Here is a 20,484-nt window from a genome sequence, read left to right on the forward strand (position 1 = left end):
TATAAAACCTCAGAAACGAACTATGTAGTAGAAATTGGTTAACTGTATTTAGCAAACAAAAAAGCGTTAACTGTTACCATAAACCCATTATTTTAATTTCTAAATTATGCAAATTGCAAGCTTCCAATCTTAGCCTTTTAAATAAAAAAGACGCTATGGACTTCGAATCAGATTGTGAACAACTTGTGGAACTAATTAACAGAGAAGAAGACTGACCAGCGATGGCAGTGGAGCTAGATGAGATTAAAGCCTATGCAACAAGATTTATGGAGTTTTCGATATTGTTTATCCTTAGAGCTTTAAACGTCCGTGCAGATGGAGATGCTCCTCGGAGGATCGGCTCGTCTGTTCCCACTTGATCTAGCCTAGATGGATAGACAACAGAAAAAAAAAAAAATGTCCGTGCACATGGCAGGCGCTAGATCATGAGTCCTCAGGTTCCCCTCTGTAAACGGTTGTTCACCACGATGGCTAGTACCTAATACTGGTCATAACTCATACGGATGCAGACCAGTAAGCTGGATTGATTTTTTTCGATGTCAAAAAAAAAAAGACGCTATGATCCTAATAAAAACAGGGTAAACATACATAAATGATATAAGTTTAGTAGCTCAAAATTGCTAGTTTCCAACAAATATGTTTTCTGATCCTATTTTCAGGTTTTTGTAACAAATATAATTTTTAAATGTTTCCTTAATATTTGTTTTTCAATTTTTATATCAATAAATATATTTGTCCAAATACCAATCAGTATCCAAGTTCGAGTATCGTTAAGCCTTGGGAGATTAAAGTCTAATAGGTTCGAACCATGATGAGTTCTAGTTATCTACATAGATGTATAAGATGATCATTACTTGTAAACTAAAAATACTTTGTCATAATCACTTCATAGGAACATTACCAGTAGTATCACACTTTTTTCACTATAAAACCCCACTGCGAAACCCTTTTGGAGTAATCAAACTAGTATCTAAATCCTTCAACTTTTCTAAGACAATGGCTTTAGAACACATCAAAATCTTTCTCATTGTCTCTCTAGTTTCATCATTCTGTTTCTCGACCACTCTTTCTCGTCTTCTCGACGATGAACTCATCATGCAAAAGAAGCACGACGAGTGGATGGCCGAACATGGACGTACTTACGCAGATATGAATGAGAAAAACAGTCGCTACGTTGTGTTCAAACGCAACGTGGAACGCATTGAACGCTTAAACAACGTTCCCGCCGGAAGAACGTTTAAACTCGCAGTAAACCAGTTTGCTGATCTAACCAACGACGAGTTCCGTTCTATGTACACTGGTTACAAAGGAGACTCGGTCTTGTCTAGCCAAAGTCAAACAAAATCCACGTCGTTTAGGTACCAAAACGTTTCTTCTGGTGCTCTGCCGATTGCTGTTGATTGGAGGAAGAAAGGAGCTGTGACTCCTATCAAGAATCAAGGCAGTTGTGGTAAATATAATTCATAATCTTTATTCATGTATATAAATTAAAGAACTAAAGCAAGCTAAGATTTTGAATCGTTTTTGTTGTTGAAACTGAAAAGAAGTTGGTGTCCTTGTCCCAAACGATTTGATCACTTAATTTTGTACCGAATATAAACAAAATACAACCAAACCAATTACAAGTTCATTTTTACTTATTTGTATATACAAAATATAAATAGATTTCTGTATACTAAATTAAGAGAGAAAATTATTTTTATATATATTTTAAGTAGCTTTTATTCCAAAACCGGAGCTAATATGATTGAGGATTTTAAACCGAACTTAAAAATTCCAGCTATGAATGCTCAACACCGAAAAAAACAAGAATATATAACCCAACCAGATCAAATAACCATCCCTAAGATAATTTTGCATGGATGGTGAAACTAATTAACGAGGGAGTGTACGTGTAGGATGTTGTTGGGCGTTTTCAGCGGTTGCGGCTATAGAAGGAGCAACGCAGATAAAGAAAGGGAAACTTATTTCTTTGTCTGAACAACAGCTTGTAGACTGCGACACAAACGATTTTGGCTGCAGCGGCGGTCTAATGGATACTGCGTTTGAGCACATAATGGCCACTGGCGGCTTAACCACTGAATCCAATTATCCTTATAAAGGCGAAGACGCCACTTGCAAGATCAAGAGCACTAAACCGTCAGCAGCTTCTATCACAGGTTTCACTTTTATTCTCTAATAAAAGTCATACAAAAGATTTGAAATGCACATAATAAACCCAAAGTTAATCGGACAAACTCTAAATAATTAAAAATAAGAAAAAAAAATTGTTTATAGAGAATACCACAAACCAAACCGAATATAACAAATTATCATACATAACCACACCAACTTTCAAAATTCGATCATAATTCTCACAACTGTGTATACAAAACAAGATCAGTCCTGAGATTTTGGGAGTTACATATAATTGGGTACGAATTCCAATAATTTTTACACAATTTGTTTATATATATGTATATATTAATTCTTTAAGATTTGGGGTCTCTACACAAACACAATGTTTCATTTATCCCATGTTCGGTCATGACCAACCAATATATTTGTATTAGATCATAATTTTCAAGCCAGTAATTAAACCAAACCAAATCAAATGAGCAAATGTTCATCCTTAGGTTACTAGTTATTCTTTGTTTTTTCTATAAAAAAAAGGAGAAAAAGAAATAGATACTGGTACAGTGGTACTGTACTCATGCTTTGAATTCCAAACATTTGTTCACGAATCATAGGCTATGAGGATGTCCCAGTTAACGACGAGAATGCTCTAATGAAGGCAGTGGCACACCAACCGGTTAGCGTTGGAATAGAAGGAGGTGGTTTTGATTTCCAATTCTACTCGTCCGGTGTGTTTACCGGAGAGTGCACAACGTATCTTGATCACGCGGTGACTGCCGTAGGATACAGCCAATCTTCCGCCGGATCAAAGTATTGGATCATCAAAAACTCATGGGGAACAAAATGGGGAGAAGGTGGATACATGAGGATTAAAAAAGATATCAAGGATAAAGAAGGATTATGTGGTCTTGCCATGAAGGCTTCTTACCCAACTATATGAAAAACCGGTTCAATACCCGGTCAAGGTTAAAATGTGTATTTTTTTTTTTTTTTTTTTTTGAACACAAGGTTAAAATGTGTATATGTGTGGGTTTTATGTCTTAAAATGGTGATATGAATACTTTGTATGGGTGTCACAAAAAACAAAGAATAGTTTGTATGGTTATAATTAAAGACTGTTGTATGTAATCTGTGAAAAAGGTAAGGATGCAAAAGATTTGATAAGTTCAGATTGTTTATTTCAAATTTAGTCACGTAAGTTTTTTTTTTTTTTTTGAAAAAATGTTAAATTTTATTCCTCAAAAAAAAAAAATTTATACAAAAAGTGCAACCATTGATCTAATTCCTCCATGAAACTTTAGCACCAGTAGTCTTGAGAATAGGACCAGACCAAAGGAAAGCTGAGCAAAGTTGCTCCACTTCTTTGACACATTGACTTGGCAATCGTAAAGAAGCAGATCAAAAGTTTACAATGCTCATTATAACCACTTTAATCAGTTGCAATCTCCCAGTATAAGATAGAAATCTGCTCGTCCAAGTATTAATTCTACTTCTAATTTTCTCCACAAGTGACTGATAGTCATGCTTCCTCATCACCTGAGTCATAAGAGGATGACCTCGATATCTTATAGGAAAAGTACCCTCTGCTAAAGGAAAATTCAACAGAATCTTACCCCTCTCTTCGTCAAATACACCTTCCATATATATTGTAGATTTCTCAATACTTATCTTCAGCCCAGATCAAACCGCGAACTCATCAAACACTGCAAGTGCCCCTTCTATAGACGCTTTTGATCCCTCTACGAACACCATGAAATCATCTCCAAAGCACAAATGAGTGAGGGAGAGAGAACTACATCTACGGTGAAATTTGAACTGTTTTCCTGAAACTGTCTTATCAATTTTCCTTGACAGAATGTCCATACATAGAATAAAGAAATACGGGGAAAGAGAACATCTCTGACGATGTCTTCTCGAACTTTGGAAGTAACCAACAAGTTCACCATTCACTTGAACTAAGAAGGATAAGCTTGTGATGCACAGTCCGATCCAGTGAATAAATTTTCCAGGAAATCCCAAAGCTTCCAACCCCTTCAGAACAAATTCCCACTGAACAAAATCAAAAGCCTTAGAAATATCGATTTTCATAACGCACCTCGGGGAGATTGACTCTTTATGATAATCCTTCACCATCTCTGAAGCTAACATAACTTTTTCCATGAGTAATCGTCCTTTAATGAAAGCTGACTGATTTTCACTGATAATACTAGGCAGAAGTTTCTTCTATTACCTTGTATAAGACATTGCAACAAATTACCATTTGTCACTTTCTTCTTATCATTACTTTCTTCACTCTGCAAAGCCTCCTTCGAAACCTCCAAATTATGCTCCTTCTCTTTTTCTTCTTTGTTGGTTTTCTCACCACTACCTGCTATAGCTTCACTCTTCGTCTTTTCTTTACCATTCTTCACACAAACTCTTTCTGTATGATCCCACTTTTCACACAAATTACATCTTCCTGGCAACCAAGGATAGTGAAACTCAACTATGAACTCCTTTCCCTCTTTAGAAAACTCAATCTCTTTTGGCAAAGTCTTCGAAACATCAACGTTTACAAAGACTTCTGCTACCTCAAGGTTAGTGCACGCCAGCGTCTCCGGATGCAATCTACCAGGAAAGCCCACAGTGCTGGTCATGAAACTAACGCCTTCCCAAAAGTACATATGCAGAGGAACCTTACGTAAATGAACCCACATTGGAATCACATTCTCCTCCTGTTTTTCTTCCTCTGTCTGTGGAGTCTATTTAGTCACCACTATGGGAATTCCGGCGATGTTCCACATAGCTCGCTTAAGAACCTTCTCACGAGCTTTGGGATTTGAGATCCTGAATAGCATCGTCGTTGCGTTAACCACATAGACCTCCACTTTCCAAGCTAGCTCTCCATAACTCCATATCTTACCATGTGTACCTTCGCCATATGAGGAGCGAGATCCAAATTTTTCCCGACTACAAAATCATCCCACAACGGCGTTGAATCCACGAGAACCTCATTTGGAATCGCAACCGTATGCTTTCACATCCTTCATTAATATCTCTACCTCATACTTCAAACTTTTCTTATCCTTCACCACCGAAACCCAGCTCTTGACTTTCCCGTCCATAGAATCACTCGTCCCATCTCCTAGACTCGCCGATCTCACCTCCGTAGGGTTTAGAACTCCTGCGGATTCACCAAATCCATCGAAAAGCTAGGTCACAATCGCTCTCAAAGTCGCCTCAAAATTGCTTTTTCTCAAAACGCATCGTTTTTTCCAAAATTGTTGACCATTTGTTTTACAACTCTCTAGTCACGTAAGTTTGATATCAATGAATCTTGACGATGATAGCTAGGTGTAACTTCAAACAAGTACGCAAAAGAATATAAAAACGGATGATAAGTAAAGATTTCATTTAATGCCTAAAGCAATATGATGTGAAAATGGATGTAGTGGATTTGTCTGTTGCTTGTGATAATCACATTTTGTTCATCTTTCACGACACGTTTTGGTTCCTTATAGCCAAGTTCGATTCAGGGTTTGATTGACAGGTCTTTGTAGAGTTTTTCACATCCAATTTTTTTTCTTTCTAAAACACCAAATCTCTTCCAATCATATTTACTGAGATGATTAGAAACTACATATTTTTGTTCTTCTGATTTAGCTTTAGAGAACAAAAACTTAAAAAGATTTTAATATCTTAACTTGATCCGCGCTTTTGAAGCGCGGATTTTCTTACAATAAAAAGTTTAATAATGTTAATGATTTTTGTATGTTATTATGTTACAATATTGAATTATATCAAAACATAGAATTTTATAAAATTATATGATTTATGAATTAATTTATTTAAAATTTTGTATGTATATTGTTATGTAACTCTTTCTTAATCAAACATTTTGTTTGGTTCGAATAAAAACGATCCGAATCGGTTCAGATCCAAGTCTACGGTAAAGTATCGATTGGGTATATTTCAGACCCACAGTGTCGGTTTAGGTTTGGATTCTACAGAGATCTGAACCGGTACCCTGAGTATCTAAAATGTATTGTGTATATTAAATATATTTTTCTGTTTCAAATATGTCTTCGGTATCACGATTATTCTTTTGTGTTTCAGATTCGGTTTTCGATTAATGTTTCAGATTTCAAATAAAATGTTAGATTTTTAGAAACATATTTCGTGTATACGCATAAATTTTGAATATAATTAAAAAACTTTAAAGTATTGTCATGTTTCTATACATTATGTTTTACATAAAAGTTTTACATTCTGTATATAAAAAAATTTGGTTCATATAATATGTTAATAAATGTTGTAAATCAGCCTTTATGTGGAGCGGATAAATAATCATCATAGCTGACAATATAAACTATATCTAAATATTATCTTTTTGGTATTTAAAAATAAATGTTAATATAATTATTTTCTGTTAATAAGCACAAAATCTGGTGGCAGAATCTTTTAGTTTGGCATAAATATTAAATATATTATGTGGAGTTGATTAATTAAAGTGATATAAAATCTAATCTATTAAAAGAGGAGTACAAAATTAGATTATCCCTTAGTTTTCCACTATATTTACAATAGCATGCCACTGAAGTTATTAATTAACCTATCTTTTAGGATTTTTGTCTTTTCTCTTCAATTAATGTATTTCCAAAATCAAATTCTAACTAAAAAATCATGGTAACAATAATTAATAAACCTAAATTTTAATATTAATTGTCTTTTCTTTTTTTTTATTATACATATGTGTGTTTGAAAATAATTAATTCCATATATACATTTCATAATTACATACATTATACGGTAATTATTTTACTAATTCCACATATACATAGTAAATAGTATACAAAATTTTTATTATACATAATCATAAAATTGTGATCCATAAAAATAGTTTATACAACAATTTTATTATATATAATCATAAAATTTTGATCCATAAAAAATAAAAATACATTTGTGTGACTTTACAGGTCATATTCTAAATAAATAGATGATATAACTAAGGGTTTACATGATAAAATAAAACTACTCAATATAAACTATAGAATTATTGTGTTTAGAAATGTCATATTAAAAATAAATTAAACGGGTAACTTTTAAAATATATATTATCACTTATACAAATAAATATTTATTTATAAAAAAACTAACACCTGCGCGGGTGCGCGGGTCAAGCTCTAGTATAACATTATAATGAAAGAGCCAACAACCTTTTATAAGTAAATTTTTAAAGACTGTTTTCCTTTTAATAATATAGATAATTGAGAAATAAACCGGTTTTTGGTATTTTTGTTAAAAGTAAACCGGTTTTGGTTTGCTTCGATTAAAAGCGGACCATGATTGATTGACTCTGTGTTCCTTGCACGACTCCTCTTTCTTGTTTCCTACAACAGCCATTGACTCTCGTCGACACAAATCAAATTGCAAAGAGATTCGGGCATGGACGATAAGAGAGAATCTCCACCGACGATGATACTTCAATTCGCTCCATTGAACAGCTCCGTCGACGAAGGTTTCTGGCACAGCTTTTCCTCTTTGAAACTCGATAAACTCGGAATCGACGATTCTCCGATCTCCATCACCGGTACGACCAATTACCAAATTACCCCCACAACATCGATTCCAATTTAGAGAACTCCGTAATTCGATGCATTCACATTGATTTCACCGATCCCTTTAGGTTGTTAGAGAACAAACAAAAAAAAAAAAGTTGACAACTTTATATAGCTCATGTTTGGTTTGCTCTAATCACCATTATATAACTGTTTATAGATTTATCTTCACGAAGTTTTAAACTTTGAATAAAGTTTAAAACTTTATGTAATTCATGTGGGATTGAAACTATGTATAACGAGTTGGTTTTATCAGATTCTCTTGTATATGCCATTGGAGATTAAATGGGCTGAGGTATTTTGTTTCTTTGGATTGTGGAACTTGCAGGATTCTATGCACCGTGTTCTCATCCGCAAGTCTCAAACCATCTGACTCTTCTTTCGGAGTCATTGCCTTCTTCTTCAGATGAACAGTCATCTACCGAGAGTACTAGTCATGGGAATAGGAACAAGTGTCCTGTTCCAGGGACTCTCTACAACACCAACACCGTCGAAAGCTTTACTAAACTCGACAAACAAAGCTTGTTAAAATCAGAAGCAAACAAGGTATATGTATGATTTTGACTCTTGTTTTGACTGTTACAGAATATCTAACTTAACATGTTTGTTGAGTTTCAGATTTGGGAAGATATTCAATCGGGAAAGGCTCTCGAGGACTGTGCTTTGTTATCTAGGTTCCTCGTTATCTCGTTTGCCGACCTTAAGAAGTGGAGCTTTCGTTATTGGTTTGCGTTCCCTGCACTTGTGCTTGATCCTCCTGCAAGCTTGGTTGAGTTAAAGCCAGCTTCGGAGTATTTTACTTCAGAAGAAGCAGAATCAGTATCTGCTGCTTGTAATGAGTGGCGTGACTCAAGTTTAACAACTGGTACTCAACGACATTCTTCTTTAATTGTTATTACTATGCAAATTTAAAGAATGGTAGCTGAATTCTTGTTACTTCTCCTTGTCATGCTATTAGATGTTCCATTCTTTTTGGTTTCGATTTCTTCTGATGATTCAAAAGCTACCATCAGACATCTTAAAGACTGGGAAGCTTGCCAAGGTGATCACCAAAAGGTATGTGTCTCTTCCAAATACGTTAGACGCTGTTTTCCTTTTGTTTATACCTTGATCTACCTCTCTTCCTGCAGTTACTTTTCGGTTTCTATGACCCGTGTCACCTTCCTAGTAACCCTGGCTGGCCACTTCGGAATTATCTTGCACTTATTCGCTCAAAATGGAACCTCGAGACTGTTTGGTTCTTCTGCTACAGAGAGAGCCGCGGTTTCGCTGACATGAGCCTTTCTCTTGTTGGTCAAGCCTCCATTACACTCTCTTCTGATTCATCTGTACCTAACTCAGTGGGATGGGAGCTTAACAAAGGAAAACGAGCCCCCCGATCCATTAGCCTTGCTAACTCCATGGATCCAACAAGGTACATGTTTGCTCTCTCTGTCAATGCTTTAGTTAACTAAACGGATAAGATCTGATTAACGATCCTTTTCGCAGGTTGGCTGTTTCTGCTTGTGATTTAAACTTGAAGTTAATGAGATGGCGTGCGTTACCGTCTCTAGACTTAAACGTTCTGTCCTCTGTGAAGTGCCTTCTTCTTGGAGCTGGTACATTGGGTTGTCAAGTTGCTCGTACTCTTATGGTAATGCATCAACGAGAATACGAGATTAAACAATCTTACAAACTCACTTACAAACTCACTTACTAACTTAAGAACCTCTCTATCCTTTTCCTTTAGGGTTGGGGAATCCGCAACATAACCTTTGTAGACTATGGCAAAGTAGCTATGTCTAATCCTGTCAGGCAATCTCTGTACACGTTTGAAGACTGTGTAGGCCGTGGCGAGTTCAAAGCCGTAGCTGCTGTTAAAAGCCTTAAACAGATCTTTCCAGCTGTGGAATCTAGTGGAGTTGTTATGGCTATACCGATGCCTGGACATCCCATCTCTAGCCAAGAAGAAGAGTCTGTTCTCGGTGATTGCAAACGCCTTCGTGATTTGATTGAATCTCATGATGCAGTGTTCTTGTTGACTGATACAAGAGAAAGCAGGTGGTTACCTTCTCTTCTTTGTGCTAATGCTAATAAGGTAACAACATTTAACTCTGTTTCTTTCTTTCTTGTTTGTTTTCTTTTTATACAAGTAACACAACCTGTTTTGATTTGAATTTTCAGATTGCTATAAACGCGGCTTTAGGTTTCGATAGCTACATGGTAATGCGACATGGCGCTGGCCCCACCTCGTTAACTGATGATATGCAGAATCTTGACATGAACAAGGCAGGAAGACAGAGACTTGGTTGTTACTTCTGCAACGACGTTGTTGCACCTCAAGATGTAATAGCACTTGGTTGAGTCTTTGTTTTATGTTACCTCAAGCTTTTACTTGTGGTGAACTTATTTTGTTGTTTTACATTTTGCAGTCAATGACTGATCGAACACTGGACCAGCAATGCACTGTTACACGCCCGGGGTTAGCTCCCATTGCAGGAGCTCTGGCCGTTGAACTCTTAGTCGGAGTTCTACAACATCCACTTGGGTAAGTCTTTTGAAAGTCTTGGCTCAGTCCACAAGCTTGTCTTCTTACATTTGTTTTTCTTTCACAGTATATATGCAAAAGGAGACAACTCGAGCTCGAGTAATGGAGGAAACACCGATGAATCACCTCTAGGGATCTTACCTCATCAGATTAGAGGCTCAGTTTCTCAGTTCTCACAGATCACACTGCTAGGACAAGCCTCCAACAGCTGCACAGCTTGTTCTGAAACTGTAAGTTTCTACATGAGATATTTCTTAACAAAACGTGGCTTGCACGGTTTCTTATGGATGTCAAAATACTTGTCTTTCAGGTGGTGTCAGAGTATCGAGAAAAAGGAAACAGTTTCGTACTTGAAGCTATTAACCATCCTACATACCTGGAGGATCTTACCGGTTTAACCGAGCTTAAGAAAGCTGCTAATTCGTTTAGCCTCGATTGGGAAGACGATGAAGACGACGATGAAGCTGTAGATATGTAATAAATTATTTTCATTACAGACTTTATATGGTGGTCATGTCGTCTTGTTGATAATCACAAGTGTCGGGACCATCATTTTCCAAGTTAATTTCGCTAAGAACATTAGTTAGTTGCCATTCATAGCAGTGTTGATTCACGTCTTATTGTTGATAAATTTTACACTCCTTTCTTATTCTCTATAGTTTTTCCGATTTGAAACGCTACCTAAGATTTAGAATTGGATGTTCACTTAAAAAGATAATATGTTGAAAAATAACCAATGAATACACAATATAATATTACGCATATATAATGCAATGTTTAAACCGTTTTGGTAAAAATATGGGATCATCTAAAAGTATGTGTACTCATCCTATCAACTGCTATAGAGACTAGTTAATTAAACTTGTTAACTCACCCATGTGGAGATATGGTCCCTAAAAGCAACCCGTTAATCAACACGACCACATGACATGCTTCTCTGTAAGTAAAGATTTCATCGTATGGGTCGTAATAACAATAAAGCCTCATTTTCCTTGTCTTACAGTAGGATCTGGTGCGAAAATCTACTTTTTTGGATGGTGTCTTGTTCCTAGTAACCATACTCCATTGTCACAACCCATTAAACCAGTTCACCTATATATATAAGGCATCTAAGATGCAAATAAAATAGCACGTTATAAATGCATGTTCATTTTAAAACTTTCTATCAACGCGCCTCAAAACAAAAAAAAAAAAATGTCCTCGACGGAGAAAAATGCGCTGAGCTCGAAAGCCCACTGAGAGCAAGTCTTCTTGAGGGAGAAAGATGCGACTGAGCTCGAAGGCCTATCTGACTCACTAGCGAATCAGAAAAACCCCAATTTTCATCAATGTCAGGCTCCTTTAAGTAGCTAGTCAGTCACCATTCTCATCCACGGCTGAGACACTGGTCTATGGTGGCAACATAGCAGTCCCACTCTGAGAGATAGCCTTGCCTCTCAACTTTCGTAACCATAGAGAGGCAAGGCTAGCGCTCATGGTCGGGTTGTTATGTTGACATCAAAGACGAAGGTCTCGGCCGTCAATGAGAATTGTGATTAAAGTACTTGAATGAAAAAGAAAATGTCCCTGTAGTTGATGTTAATTGGGATTTTCCTAATTTTCCAATGAGGGATTTAACATCAGATAGGCCTTTGAGGTTAGTTTCATCTTTCTCCATCACGAGAACTTCTTCAAGTTCTGCTATCACCGGTGATAGTGTCATATTCACACATCATCTACCACACTGAGTTTATTTCCATTGGAGCTTGTAAGCAATGATCGTAACAATGATAATTCGGGCTATGTGTTCAAAAAAAAAAAAAAAAAAAAAAAGATAATTCGGGCTCTTAGGATGGGGTTCTAAGCTTCGGCTAAGAACCGTTTCTTAACTTTTAACTAAGAAAAGCTAAGAACCGTCTCCTAAATAAGAGATATAAGAGCACCTCCAATGGGAGTTCTACCCCTTGGAGCTCTAAAAATGAATATGTATGTATGTATATATTGTGTATATGTATGTAGTTGTGGGGTCCACTAAATAATGTAGAAGCCCTATCCAAAGATTCTAAAAGTTTTGTTTTTAAAACCTTTGGATAGGGATTCTACACTATTTAGTAGACCCCACAATTACATATACATATACAATGTATACATACACACATATTCATTTTTAGAGTTCAAGAGGTAGAATCCCCTATTGGAGGTGCTCTAATAGCTGGTTCTTAGCCGAAAGGTATTAAAAAAAATGTTAAATCATGAGTTAAGAATCCCAAATTAAGGCCCGGATTAATCATGCTCTAAAAATCTTTTAATGTTTGCTTATTTTTTTGATCTCCGCCACTGGTTGTGTGAATATAACACTATCCAGCGAGAGCAGAACTTGAAGAAGTCCTCCTGATGGAGAAAGATACGACTAACCTCGAAGGCCTATCAATCTTAAAGACCGTTTTATAGGCATGGATCTTATATGGAATCATGGTTTAATAGGGTACCAAATACTACAAATATTTTTCTCTTTCGTGTTTCTAGCGAGACAGAGATTGTTGTTCTGTTTTTTTTTTTTGTCAATCGCAGTGGTTGAATGATGCTCTACTTAGATTTCAATGTGTGTCTCAACCATGTATATTGTCAATGAAAGAAAAGAATGATGCTCTACTTGCACAAAATGATTTCCATATTGTCAACATTTTAGCATACGTTGGAAACATCGGCAATTAAGGCCTGACTGATTCAAACGCAGCGGTTGCGGGAGTTTGTGGATGCGAGCGGTTGCGGTTTCTAGCGGTTTTAAAAGATTTATATGATTGATACTGCGGTTAAAAATGGGTACGTTTGCGGGTGACTTATGACTGGTTAATTACCAAATGCAGTAACAGTCAAATAATAAATTAACAATATTTACATTTAATATAATTATAAAATATCAAAAATTATAAAACTATAATAAATATAAAATTTACATTTAGAAAGTTATAATTTTAATTTTTGAAAATTTATTGAAATTGTTTTTATTATAAAATTTTATAATATTAACTAAAATATAATAGATATATTTTAATATTTTCATAATTTCAATTTTCAATTTTTTATTAAATATTTTTACTTTTATATATATATATTGTTTTAAAAAAAAGAAAAAAAAATTACCCTTCCACAACCGCCCGCAACCGCAAACGCTAGCTGGAGCCAGCTTTTGAATTTATGAGATACGGAGCGGTTTGAAACGGTTTAGAGCGATTTAAGTGATTGTTGCAAACCGCCGACAACCACTACCAACCGCAAAAGCTGTGTTTGCGGGTGGTAGCGGGAAAACCAGTTGTCCCCTAAATGTGTTTAGCTATAAAATGAATAAATGGTTGTTAACATTTTTACCCCAAAATTTTGAATAGATGGATAAATAATATATAAACATCTATTTTGTTTGGACGTCTATTTTGTTAATACCAATTCTTCTGTTTCATGAAGTGTCATTATAACATTTTTTTTGTTATATAAAAATTTCCACTTTAGAATTTCAATGTAATATATACATATTTTGAACTTAATATTAATCACAAAATATTTTGAACTTATAAATAGTTTTGTTTCTTACAAGCCATTGATTAAATAGATTCATTTATTATAGACATAAATTTATTTTAATTATTTTATTTATCTGTATAAAACATACTCCCTCTGTTTCTAAATATAAGATGTTCTAGGTAAAATATGCTTATTAAAAAAATATTTTATCTAAAAAGTATTATTGAAACTATAAATTACAAAATATTCAACCAATTACAAAATAGAACTATTAAATTTGATTGTTTATACAAATTTTGATAAAGTTAAGCTACCTAAGAATATGAAAATATTTTATATATTGGAACATAAAATTTCTTCTAAACATCTTACATTACTGAGTATCAAAATAATACTTTTTGTTTAACAGATGAAATATTATTTAGTCAAAATATATTGAGTAACATGTTAAGTACCCTGTGGTTCGGGAATTTGTAACAAGAACTCCCAAGGCTCCAAGCACTAGTGAGCCACAGTCCATTCTGAAGAATTTTGTGGCATTTTAGTGACTTCACCTAAAGCAAGATATTTCAAGCTAGATTGTCATGAATCTCAATATCAAACATTTGTTTTGATTAACCACGGTTTCCGGATCCCACTTAGTGGAGCCGACTAATCTGTGGAATCCCGACATACTGATCATGTGTATTGAGATTTTTTTCTCTCAAGTACATCTAGACCAACTCCCGCTTAGTTAATATGAAACATTTCACTATAGAAGAGATTAAATTTAAGGAGAACAAACTCAAGAGGTATATATCTTTAAGGACAACAATGTCAAGGTGAAATTATCTATATTATTAAAACTGAAGTACCTTTTAGTACTGTTTGGAAACATGAATAAAAATTAAAACAAAAATTGTTTGAAAACAGGAATAGCAGATTAAATATTTTTTTTAATTTACATATTTAACCATTGTATTTACAATAATTAAATACTTCATTTTTATAACTTTTTTATTTACAGATTCTGCCACTGTATTTAATATCAAATTACATTAATTAATTATAATAGTTGTTGTTTCTTTATGGTGAAAATAAAAACACAAACTTAAATATATAGTATATAAGTATATATTATAAATACTTTTTAAACTCTATTTAATTTAGTCAATATAAAAATTTCGAGAGTTCAATATTCAAGAAAAAATATATCATAAAATTAATAATAATTCTTAGAAAACTAATGCAAAAATTAAAAATTTTAGTATGTAGTTTCATTTTAAAATAAATTAACAAATAAACAACAGATCAATATATGAATAGTACAATTACATCTAATTGTATCAAATTATAAAAATTTTAATATAATATAATGCACAAATAAAAATAATTATTATCAAACATCTATACTATTAAAAGAGAAACATTCTGAAAAAATCTACTTATGAAAGGTTGTTAGACTATTTCATTAGAATTAATTTGTTTTGGTCCTAAATTAATGACACTAATTATACACAATTAATAACTCTAACAACCCGTTCATCTTTTTGTGTTACTATGAAAAATTAATAAAATCTCCTAATATCGTGGGATCACAAATATTTGTTGTGTGTGGATATTAAAGTCACTAAATCACAATCATATGAAAGATAAAGTAATATTCCATATTCCATACATCAACTATATAATAATGTCATTAAACATATTGTACAATAACATCTTACATTATATAGTTTCAAATATTTCCAAAATAAAATTTAATAAAACCACTTTCACAAATCATATGTTAAAACAAAATTATATATATATATATAGATATATATTATGTTAACTTAATTTTTATAATAAGCATTATAATTAAAAAAATTATTAAGAAAATTTTATAACTATTAATAACCCTACAAATATGTTCTATTGAGTTATTTAAAAAAAAAAATCTACCAAGTAAACCTTAAGACATATCAATTTAACAAATGTAACTCTTATAAAATACACACAAAATATAATGAGAGAGTAAGTTTAAGTATTCGGGTCGGTTCTTTTCTATCTGAGTTTTATAGGTCCAAAACTGTTGGACCCAAATGGATATTTGAATTTTTTTCATGTCAGAATTGGTTTGTAATCATAATTCAAATACATATTAAATACATGTAATATTTGGATACAAAGGAGGTCTAGGTCAGTTCAGATATTTAAAGTCTAAAAAAAATTAAGTACCTGAAAACCTACATAATGATCTGAAACTTGAAAAATATTAGAAAACCTAACAAATACTCAAAATATATTAAAATATATGAAAAAGATCTAAAATTCTTCCCGAGATACAACCCGAAAAACTAAAAATATCCAAACTTTTATTTGAATATCCGAAATATCTTTTTTTTTTAATTTAGAATTTTACCTGAAACCTAAAAGTATAATTGAAAACTCAAACCCAAAACAAACAAAAAAAAATATCTATAGTACCAAAAATATATTCGAAATACTCAATATACTAATATACTCAAAACATTTCAAGTACTTTCGGTATCCGAGTCTTGAGTAGGATCCGTACTAAACCAAGATATGTTGGTCCGAAAAAATATCCAATATATACATTTCCTTGGACCTGTTTTTTGGATTTGAATAAATGCCTAAACTTAGAGAGAGAGTTATATAAAAATGTATATACAAAATCTCAAATAAACTAATTCATAAGTCATATCATTTTAAACAGATTCTCTTCTCGATATAATAAGATTTTGCAACCTAATAATGTACAACAATCCCAAAGTACTAATTCATATCAAAGTTTATCTATAATCCAAAGCCCGCGCTTTCGAAGCGCAGATTAAAATCTAGTCTATATTATAAAATAATATATTTGACCCTATATGTAAATTACAAAACATAAAAAACATACATGAAATATTTTTATAAAACCAGCGGTTTATGAATTTACGTTGAACATAAGTTAAATCAACCATCCGCACATGGGCGCGGGTCAAATTCTAGTATGTTCTTAAACATGGAGTATTATTTTAGTTAGTTTTATGTTTATTTGGTTTAGTTTTGTAATTTTAAATTAAAATTTAATAATATGTATTTTCATTTTCAAGTAGTATTTCAGAATATTCTCTACCGGAAAATCTACTATCAATCTCCTTATCCAAAACAGAAACGAATGCTCGAAGAGAAAGTAACGAAACCAGAGAGCTTTAGAGCTCATTAACAATGGTCTCTCTTCTCGGAACATCTCCTTCCTCAATCTTGTCTTGCCCTCGTCTTTCTTCAACACCTTTAACATCCCCCGTCTGCTTCCGACCAGGTTCCAATCTTCCCTATAAACCTCCCTTAAATTCCTCACTGTTACATGTTCTAGCCCTTCAATTTCTAGCAGTAAAGCTTGATTGTGTGTGTTCTTCTTTTTGCAGGTAACACTTTTGGAGGAAAGTTATACAGAAGAATACAATCAGAGACAAAGAAGAGCAGATCTCGTCACCATGTCTTGGTTACAAATGTCGCCACTGGGATCAACTCTATAGAACAAGTATGACTTTCTTAAACATATAATTAAAAAAGGATCAATCTTTGAATGATTTGTTGTGCTAAAGACATTAGCCTTTTTGGGGTTTATTAGGCCAAAAAGATTGATTCAAAGGAAAGTGCAAGGCCAGTGTACCCCTTCGCCGCTATAGTTGGACAAGATGAGATGAAGCTATGCCTTTTATTAAACGTCATTGACCCCAAGATAGGTGGTGTGATGATCATGGGAGACAGAGGAACCGGTAAATCAACAACCGTTAGATCTTTAGTCGATCTTCTCCCCGAGATCACGGTCGTTGCAGGTGACCCTTACAACTCAGACCCTAGAGATCCTGAGTTTATGGGGAAGGAAGTGAGAGAGAGAGTTCGAAAAGGCGAAGAGCTTGACGTCATGGAGACAAAGATCAACATGGTTGATCTTCCTTTAGGTGCTACTGAAGATAGAGTCTGCGGAACCATCGATATCGAGAAGGCCTTAACAGAAGGTGTCAAGGCCTTTGAGCCTGGGCTGCTAGCTAAAGCCAACAGAGGGATTCTTTATGTGGATGAGGTTAACCTCTTGGATGATCATTTGGTTGATGTTCTTCTTGATTCTGCTGCTTCAGGTTGGAACACTGTTGAAAGAGAAGGGATTTCCATCTCTCACCCGGCTCGGTTTATCCTCATTGGCTCAGGGAATCCGGAGGAAGGAGAGCTTAGACCGCAGCTTCTCGATAGGTTTGGTATGCACGCGCAAGTAGGCACAGTTAGAGACGCTGAGCTGAGGGTCAAGATTGTGGAAGAGAGAGCTCGTTTTGATAGTAACCCAAAGGAGTTTCGAGAGTCTTATCTGGAGGAGCAGATGAAGCTTCAGGAGCAGATTACGAGCGCGAGAAGCAATCTTTCTGGAGTTGAGATCGATCAAGATTTGAAAGTAAAGATCTCGAGGGTCTGCGCTGAGCTTGACGTTGATGGACTGAGAGGTGATATTGTGACTAACAGAGCTGCGAGAGCGCTTGCTGCGCTTAAAGGAAGAGATCATGTGACGGCAGAAGATGTTGGTATCGTTATACCGAATTGCTTAAGACACCGTCTTAGGAAAGATCCTCTTGAGTCTATGGATTCGGGCATTGTCGTTACAGAGAAGTTCTACGAGGTGTTCAGCTAAAAGAGTAAAGACGAGAAGATCTTTGAAACACATTTAGTTACATGCTTTGTTTTTTTCGATTATTACAAGAATACATTTCAAGAAACATCAGTTTGGTTGTTTCCAGAAGCTTGGCTTGAGTTCTTGAAACTCAGGAGATCTCTGATAAACAATGGAGGCAACTCTGATCAGAATACCAGCAGTGAGTGCCCATATAACAAAGTTTCTCTCTTTGTCTTCCACATAGTAATCGAAGTAGTGAAGAAGATATCTTTCTCCTTCATGCTCTCGTTCCTCTGCTCTCCTGTTCGTGTCCTGCGTAAATCCGAATAGAAACGCATTGAAGATCACTAAAACTTTTATCCAAAAACATGGTCAAATTACCTTGAGAAACATCTCTAGCGGAACATCAAAGATGTCTTCTACTTCAGCTGGATTTGGTAGCTGTTTAAATGCATTCTTGTCGTGTAGAAAACCGATAACTGGTACAACTGACATTCCCTTCTGCAAACACCCTCGAGGAGACTGATTGTTTAGTAGCCCCAAGTAACTTGAATTTAGATGTTTTGATTCAGTTTTTTTACCTTGTTAACAAATGGTTGAAGAACAGAAATGATTGTAACAAGAGAAGGATCTAAACCGATTTCTTCACGAGCTTCTCTCAACGCGGTAGCTATATCATCTGCATCTTCTTCGTCTCTTTTCCCTCCAGGCAATGCTACTTCTCCTACAACCGTTTTCATACGTTAAGATTAAAGAAGATGAGATCTTTTTTTTAATAAGACAGATTTTGATCTTACCAGGATGAGAAGAGAGAGTAGAAGAGCGTTTGGTTAAGATCACACGTAGGTCCTTCCCATCTTTTCCATGTTCTTGGTATATACAAACTAAGACAGCTGAAGATCTTGCAGGAAAATGTTGAAGAAGATGATGAGATTTGTAGTTTTGAAACCGTTGGATTAGAAATTGCAAAGGATCTGTTGGTGTTGAGGACATATTGGAACACAGAGTTAAACACTTTGAGAACTATGTTTCTTGTTCTCTTGTGTTCTTCAGATCTGAATAAAGGGACTTTGTTCTGATACAAAAATCAGATTTGTTAAAGGGTGGACAGCAAATATTTGGTAACATCCATGGTTCTTGGTTTAGGAGGTTCGATCCAATTAACAAGAATTGTTTAATCTCAAAAATACAAAAGAACTTGATTAAAAAGCATGTCATAGATTAATTTGCGTATTAAAGTTTCATAGTCAATGTTTGATAACCTGATTTAATCGAAACCAAACTGAAATATAACCTAAAAACTTTTAAAATGGTATATTTGATCAATACACAACCATTAACTTTTTTAAATAATGTTTTTTAAACACCATAAGTTAGCTAACAATTTTTTAAAAAATACACTCAATCAAAAATACACTAAGGGGACGACTGGTTTTCCCGTTACCACCCGCAAACGCAGCATTTGTGGTTGGTAGCGGTTGTCGGTAGTTTGCAACAATCACTCAAATCGCTCTAAACCGCTTCAAACCGCTCCGAATCTCATAAATTCAAAAGCTGGCTCCAGCTAGCGTTTGCGGTTGCGGACGGTTGCGGGCGGTTGCGGGAGGGTAAATTTTTTTTCTTTTTTAAAACAATATATATACAAAAGTAAAAATATTTAATAAAAATTTTAAAATTGAAATTATGAAAATATTAAAATATATTATTATATTTTAATTAATATTATAAAATTTTATAATAAAAACAATTTCAATTAATTTTCAAAAAATAAAATTATAACTTTCTAAATATAAATTTTACATTTATTATAATTTTATGATTTTTGATATTTTTATAATTATATTAAATATAAATATTGTTAAATTATTATTTGATTGTTACCGCATTTGGTAGTTAACCAATCATAAGTCACCCGCAAACGCACCAATTTTTAACCGTAGTACCAGTCGTACAAATCTTTTAAAACCGATAGAAACCGCAATCGTCTGCATCCACAAACTCCCGCAACCGCAACCGCTGCGTTTGAACCAGTCAGGCCCTAAAACTTGAGTTTAACATTTAGTGATTATTATTTAGGATTTAGTATTTAGGGAATGAGGTTAAGTTTA

General features: G+C 34.3%; 4 protein-coding genes across 5 annotated transcripts; 3 read left to right on the forward strand and 1 right to left on the reverse strand.

Moving 5' to 3' along the window:
- Positions 1–819: 819 nt before the first annotated feature.
- On the forward strand, positions 820–3,279 carry LOC106381685 (senescence-specific cysteine protease SAG12). Of its 2 annotated transcripts, XM_013821610.3 has the most exons (4): positions 820–1,450; positions 1,899–2,159; positions 2,730–3,080; positions 3,124–3,279. In XM_013821610.3, the coding sequence occupies exons 1-3, from the start codon at positions 835–837 to the stop codon at positions 3,053–3,055; spliced, it is 1,203 nt and encodes a 400-aa protein (XP_013677064.2). In that variant the 5' UTR covers positions 820–834; the 3' UTR covers positions 3,056–3,080; positions 3,124–3,279. The 2 variants fall into 2 exon arrangements, with proteins under 2 accessions (XP_013677064.2, XP_048616045.1); XM_048760088.1 differs by having other exon boundaries at positions 2,730–3,279.
- Positions 3,280–7,445: 4,166 nt separating this feature from the next.
- On the forward strand, positions 7,446–10,910 carry LOC106381687 (ubiquitin-like modifier-activating enzyme atg7). The gene is made up of 11 exons (XM_013821611.3): positions 7,446–7,687; positions 8,044–8,261; positions 8,334–8,580; positions 8,674–8,771; positions 8,846–9,129; positions 9,204–9,348; positions 9,445–9,792; positions 9,879–10,040; positions 10,127–10,242; positions 10,310–10,472; positions 10,553–10,910. The coding sequence occupies exons 1-11, from the start codon at positions 7,543–7,545 to the stop codon at positions 10,718–10,720; spliced, it is 2,094 nt and encodes a 697-aa protein (XP_013677065.1). The 5' UTR covers positions 7,446–7,542; the 3' UTR covers positions 10,721–10,910.
- A 5,893-nt stretch (positions 10,911–16,803) lies between these two features.
- LOC106381688 (magnesium-chelatase subunit ChlI-2, chloroplastic) lies at positions 16,804–18,615 on the forward strand. Its single transcript, XM_013821612.3, has 3 exons — positions 16,804–17,029; positions 17,136–17,251; positions 17,342–18,615. The coding sequence occupies exons 1-3, from the start codon at positions 16,936–16,938 to the stop codon at positions 18,392–18,394; spliced, it is 1,263 nt and encodes a 420-aa protein (XP_013677066.1). The 5' UTR covers positions 16,804–16,935; the 3' UTR covers positions 18,395–18,615.
- LOC106381689 (nudix hydrolase 11) lies at positions 17,839–19,725 on the reverse strand. The gene is made up of 4 exons (XM_013821613.3): positions 19,174–19,725; positions 18,958–19,100; positions 18,758–18,877; positions 17,839–18,688 (listed from the first exon to the last, which is right to left on the reverse strand). The coding sequence occupies exons 1-4, from the start codon at positions 19,367–19,369 to the stop codon at positions 18,482–18,484; spliced, it is 666 nt and encodes a 221-aa protein (XP_013677067.1). The 5' UTR covers positions 19,370–19,725; the 3' UTR covers positions 17,839–18,481.
- Between the last annotated feature and the right edge of the window lie 759 nt (positions 19,726–20,484).

This window comes from Brassica napus, chromosome A2 (assembly GCF_020379485.1).
Source record: "Brassica napus cultivar Da-Ae chromosome A2, Da-Ae, whole genome shotgun sequence".
NCBI classification, from domain to species: domain Eukaryota; kingdom Viridiplantae; phylum Streptophyta; class Magnoliopsida; order Brassicales; family Brassicaceae; genus Brassica; species Brassica napus.

Excerpts from the sequence above, each read along its gene's own strand:
- LOC106381685 (XM_048760088.1), top strand. The coding sequence starts at position 835 with ATGTATAAGATGATCATTACTTGTAAACTAAAAATACTTTGTCATAAT. Across the intron at positions 1,451-1,898 it reads CAAGAATCAAGGCAGTTGTG|GATGTTGTTGGGCGTTTTCA; the intron begins GTAAATATAATT and ends GTGTACGTGTAG. Across the intron at positions 2,160-2,729 it reads GTCAGCAGCTTCTATCACAG|GCTATGAGGATGTCCCAGTT; the intron begins GTTTCACTTTTA and ends CACGAATCATAG.
- LOC106381687 (XM_013821611.3), top strand. The coding sequence starts at position 7,543 with ATGGACGATAAGAGAGAATCTCCACCGACGATGATACTTCAATTCGCT. Across the intron at positions 8,581-8,673 it reads TGACTCAAGTTTAACAACTG|ATGTTCCATTCTTTTTGGTT; the intron begins GTACTCAACGAC and ends TCATGCTATTAG. Across the intron at positions 10,041-10,126 it reads ACGTTGTTGCACCTCAAGAT|TCAATGACTGATCGAACACT; the intron begins GTAATAGCACTT and ends TACATTTTGCAG.
- LOC106381688 (XM_013821612.3), top strand. The coding sequence starts at position 16,936 with ATGGTCTCTCTTCTCGGAACATCTCCTTCCTCAATCTTGTCTTGCCCT. Across the intron at positions 17,030-17,135 it reads CCCCGTCTGCTTCCGACCAG|GTAACACTTTTGGAGGAAAG; the intron begins GTTCCAATCTTC and ends TTCTTTTTGCAG. Across the intron at positions 17,252-17,341 it reads GGATCAACTCTATAGAACAA|GCCAAAAAGATTGATTCAAA; the intron begins GTATGACTTTCT and ends GGGGTTTATTAG.
- LOC106381689 (XM_013821613.3), bottom strand. The coding sequence starts at position 19,369 with ATGTCCTCAACACCAACAGATCCTTTGCAATTTCTAATCCAACGGTTT. Across the intron at positions 19,101-19,173 it reads TACTCTCTCTTCTCATCCTG|GAGAAGTAGCATTGCCTGGA; the intron begins GTAAGATCAAAA and ends AAACGGTTGTAG. Across the intron at positions 18,689-18,757 it reads CGCTAGAGATGTTTCTCAAG|GACACGAACAGGAGAGCAGA; the intron begins GTAATTTGACCA and ends GGATTTACGCAG.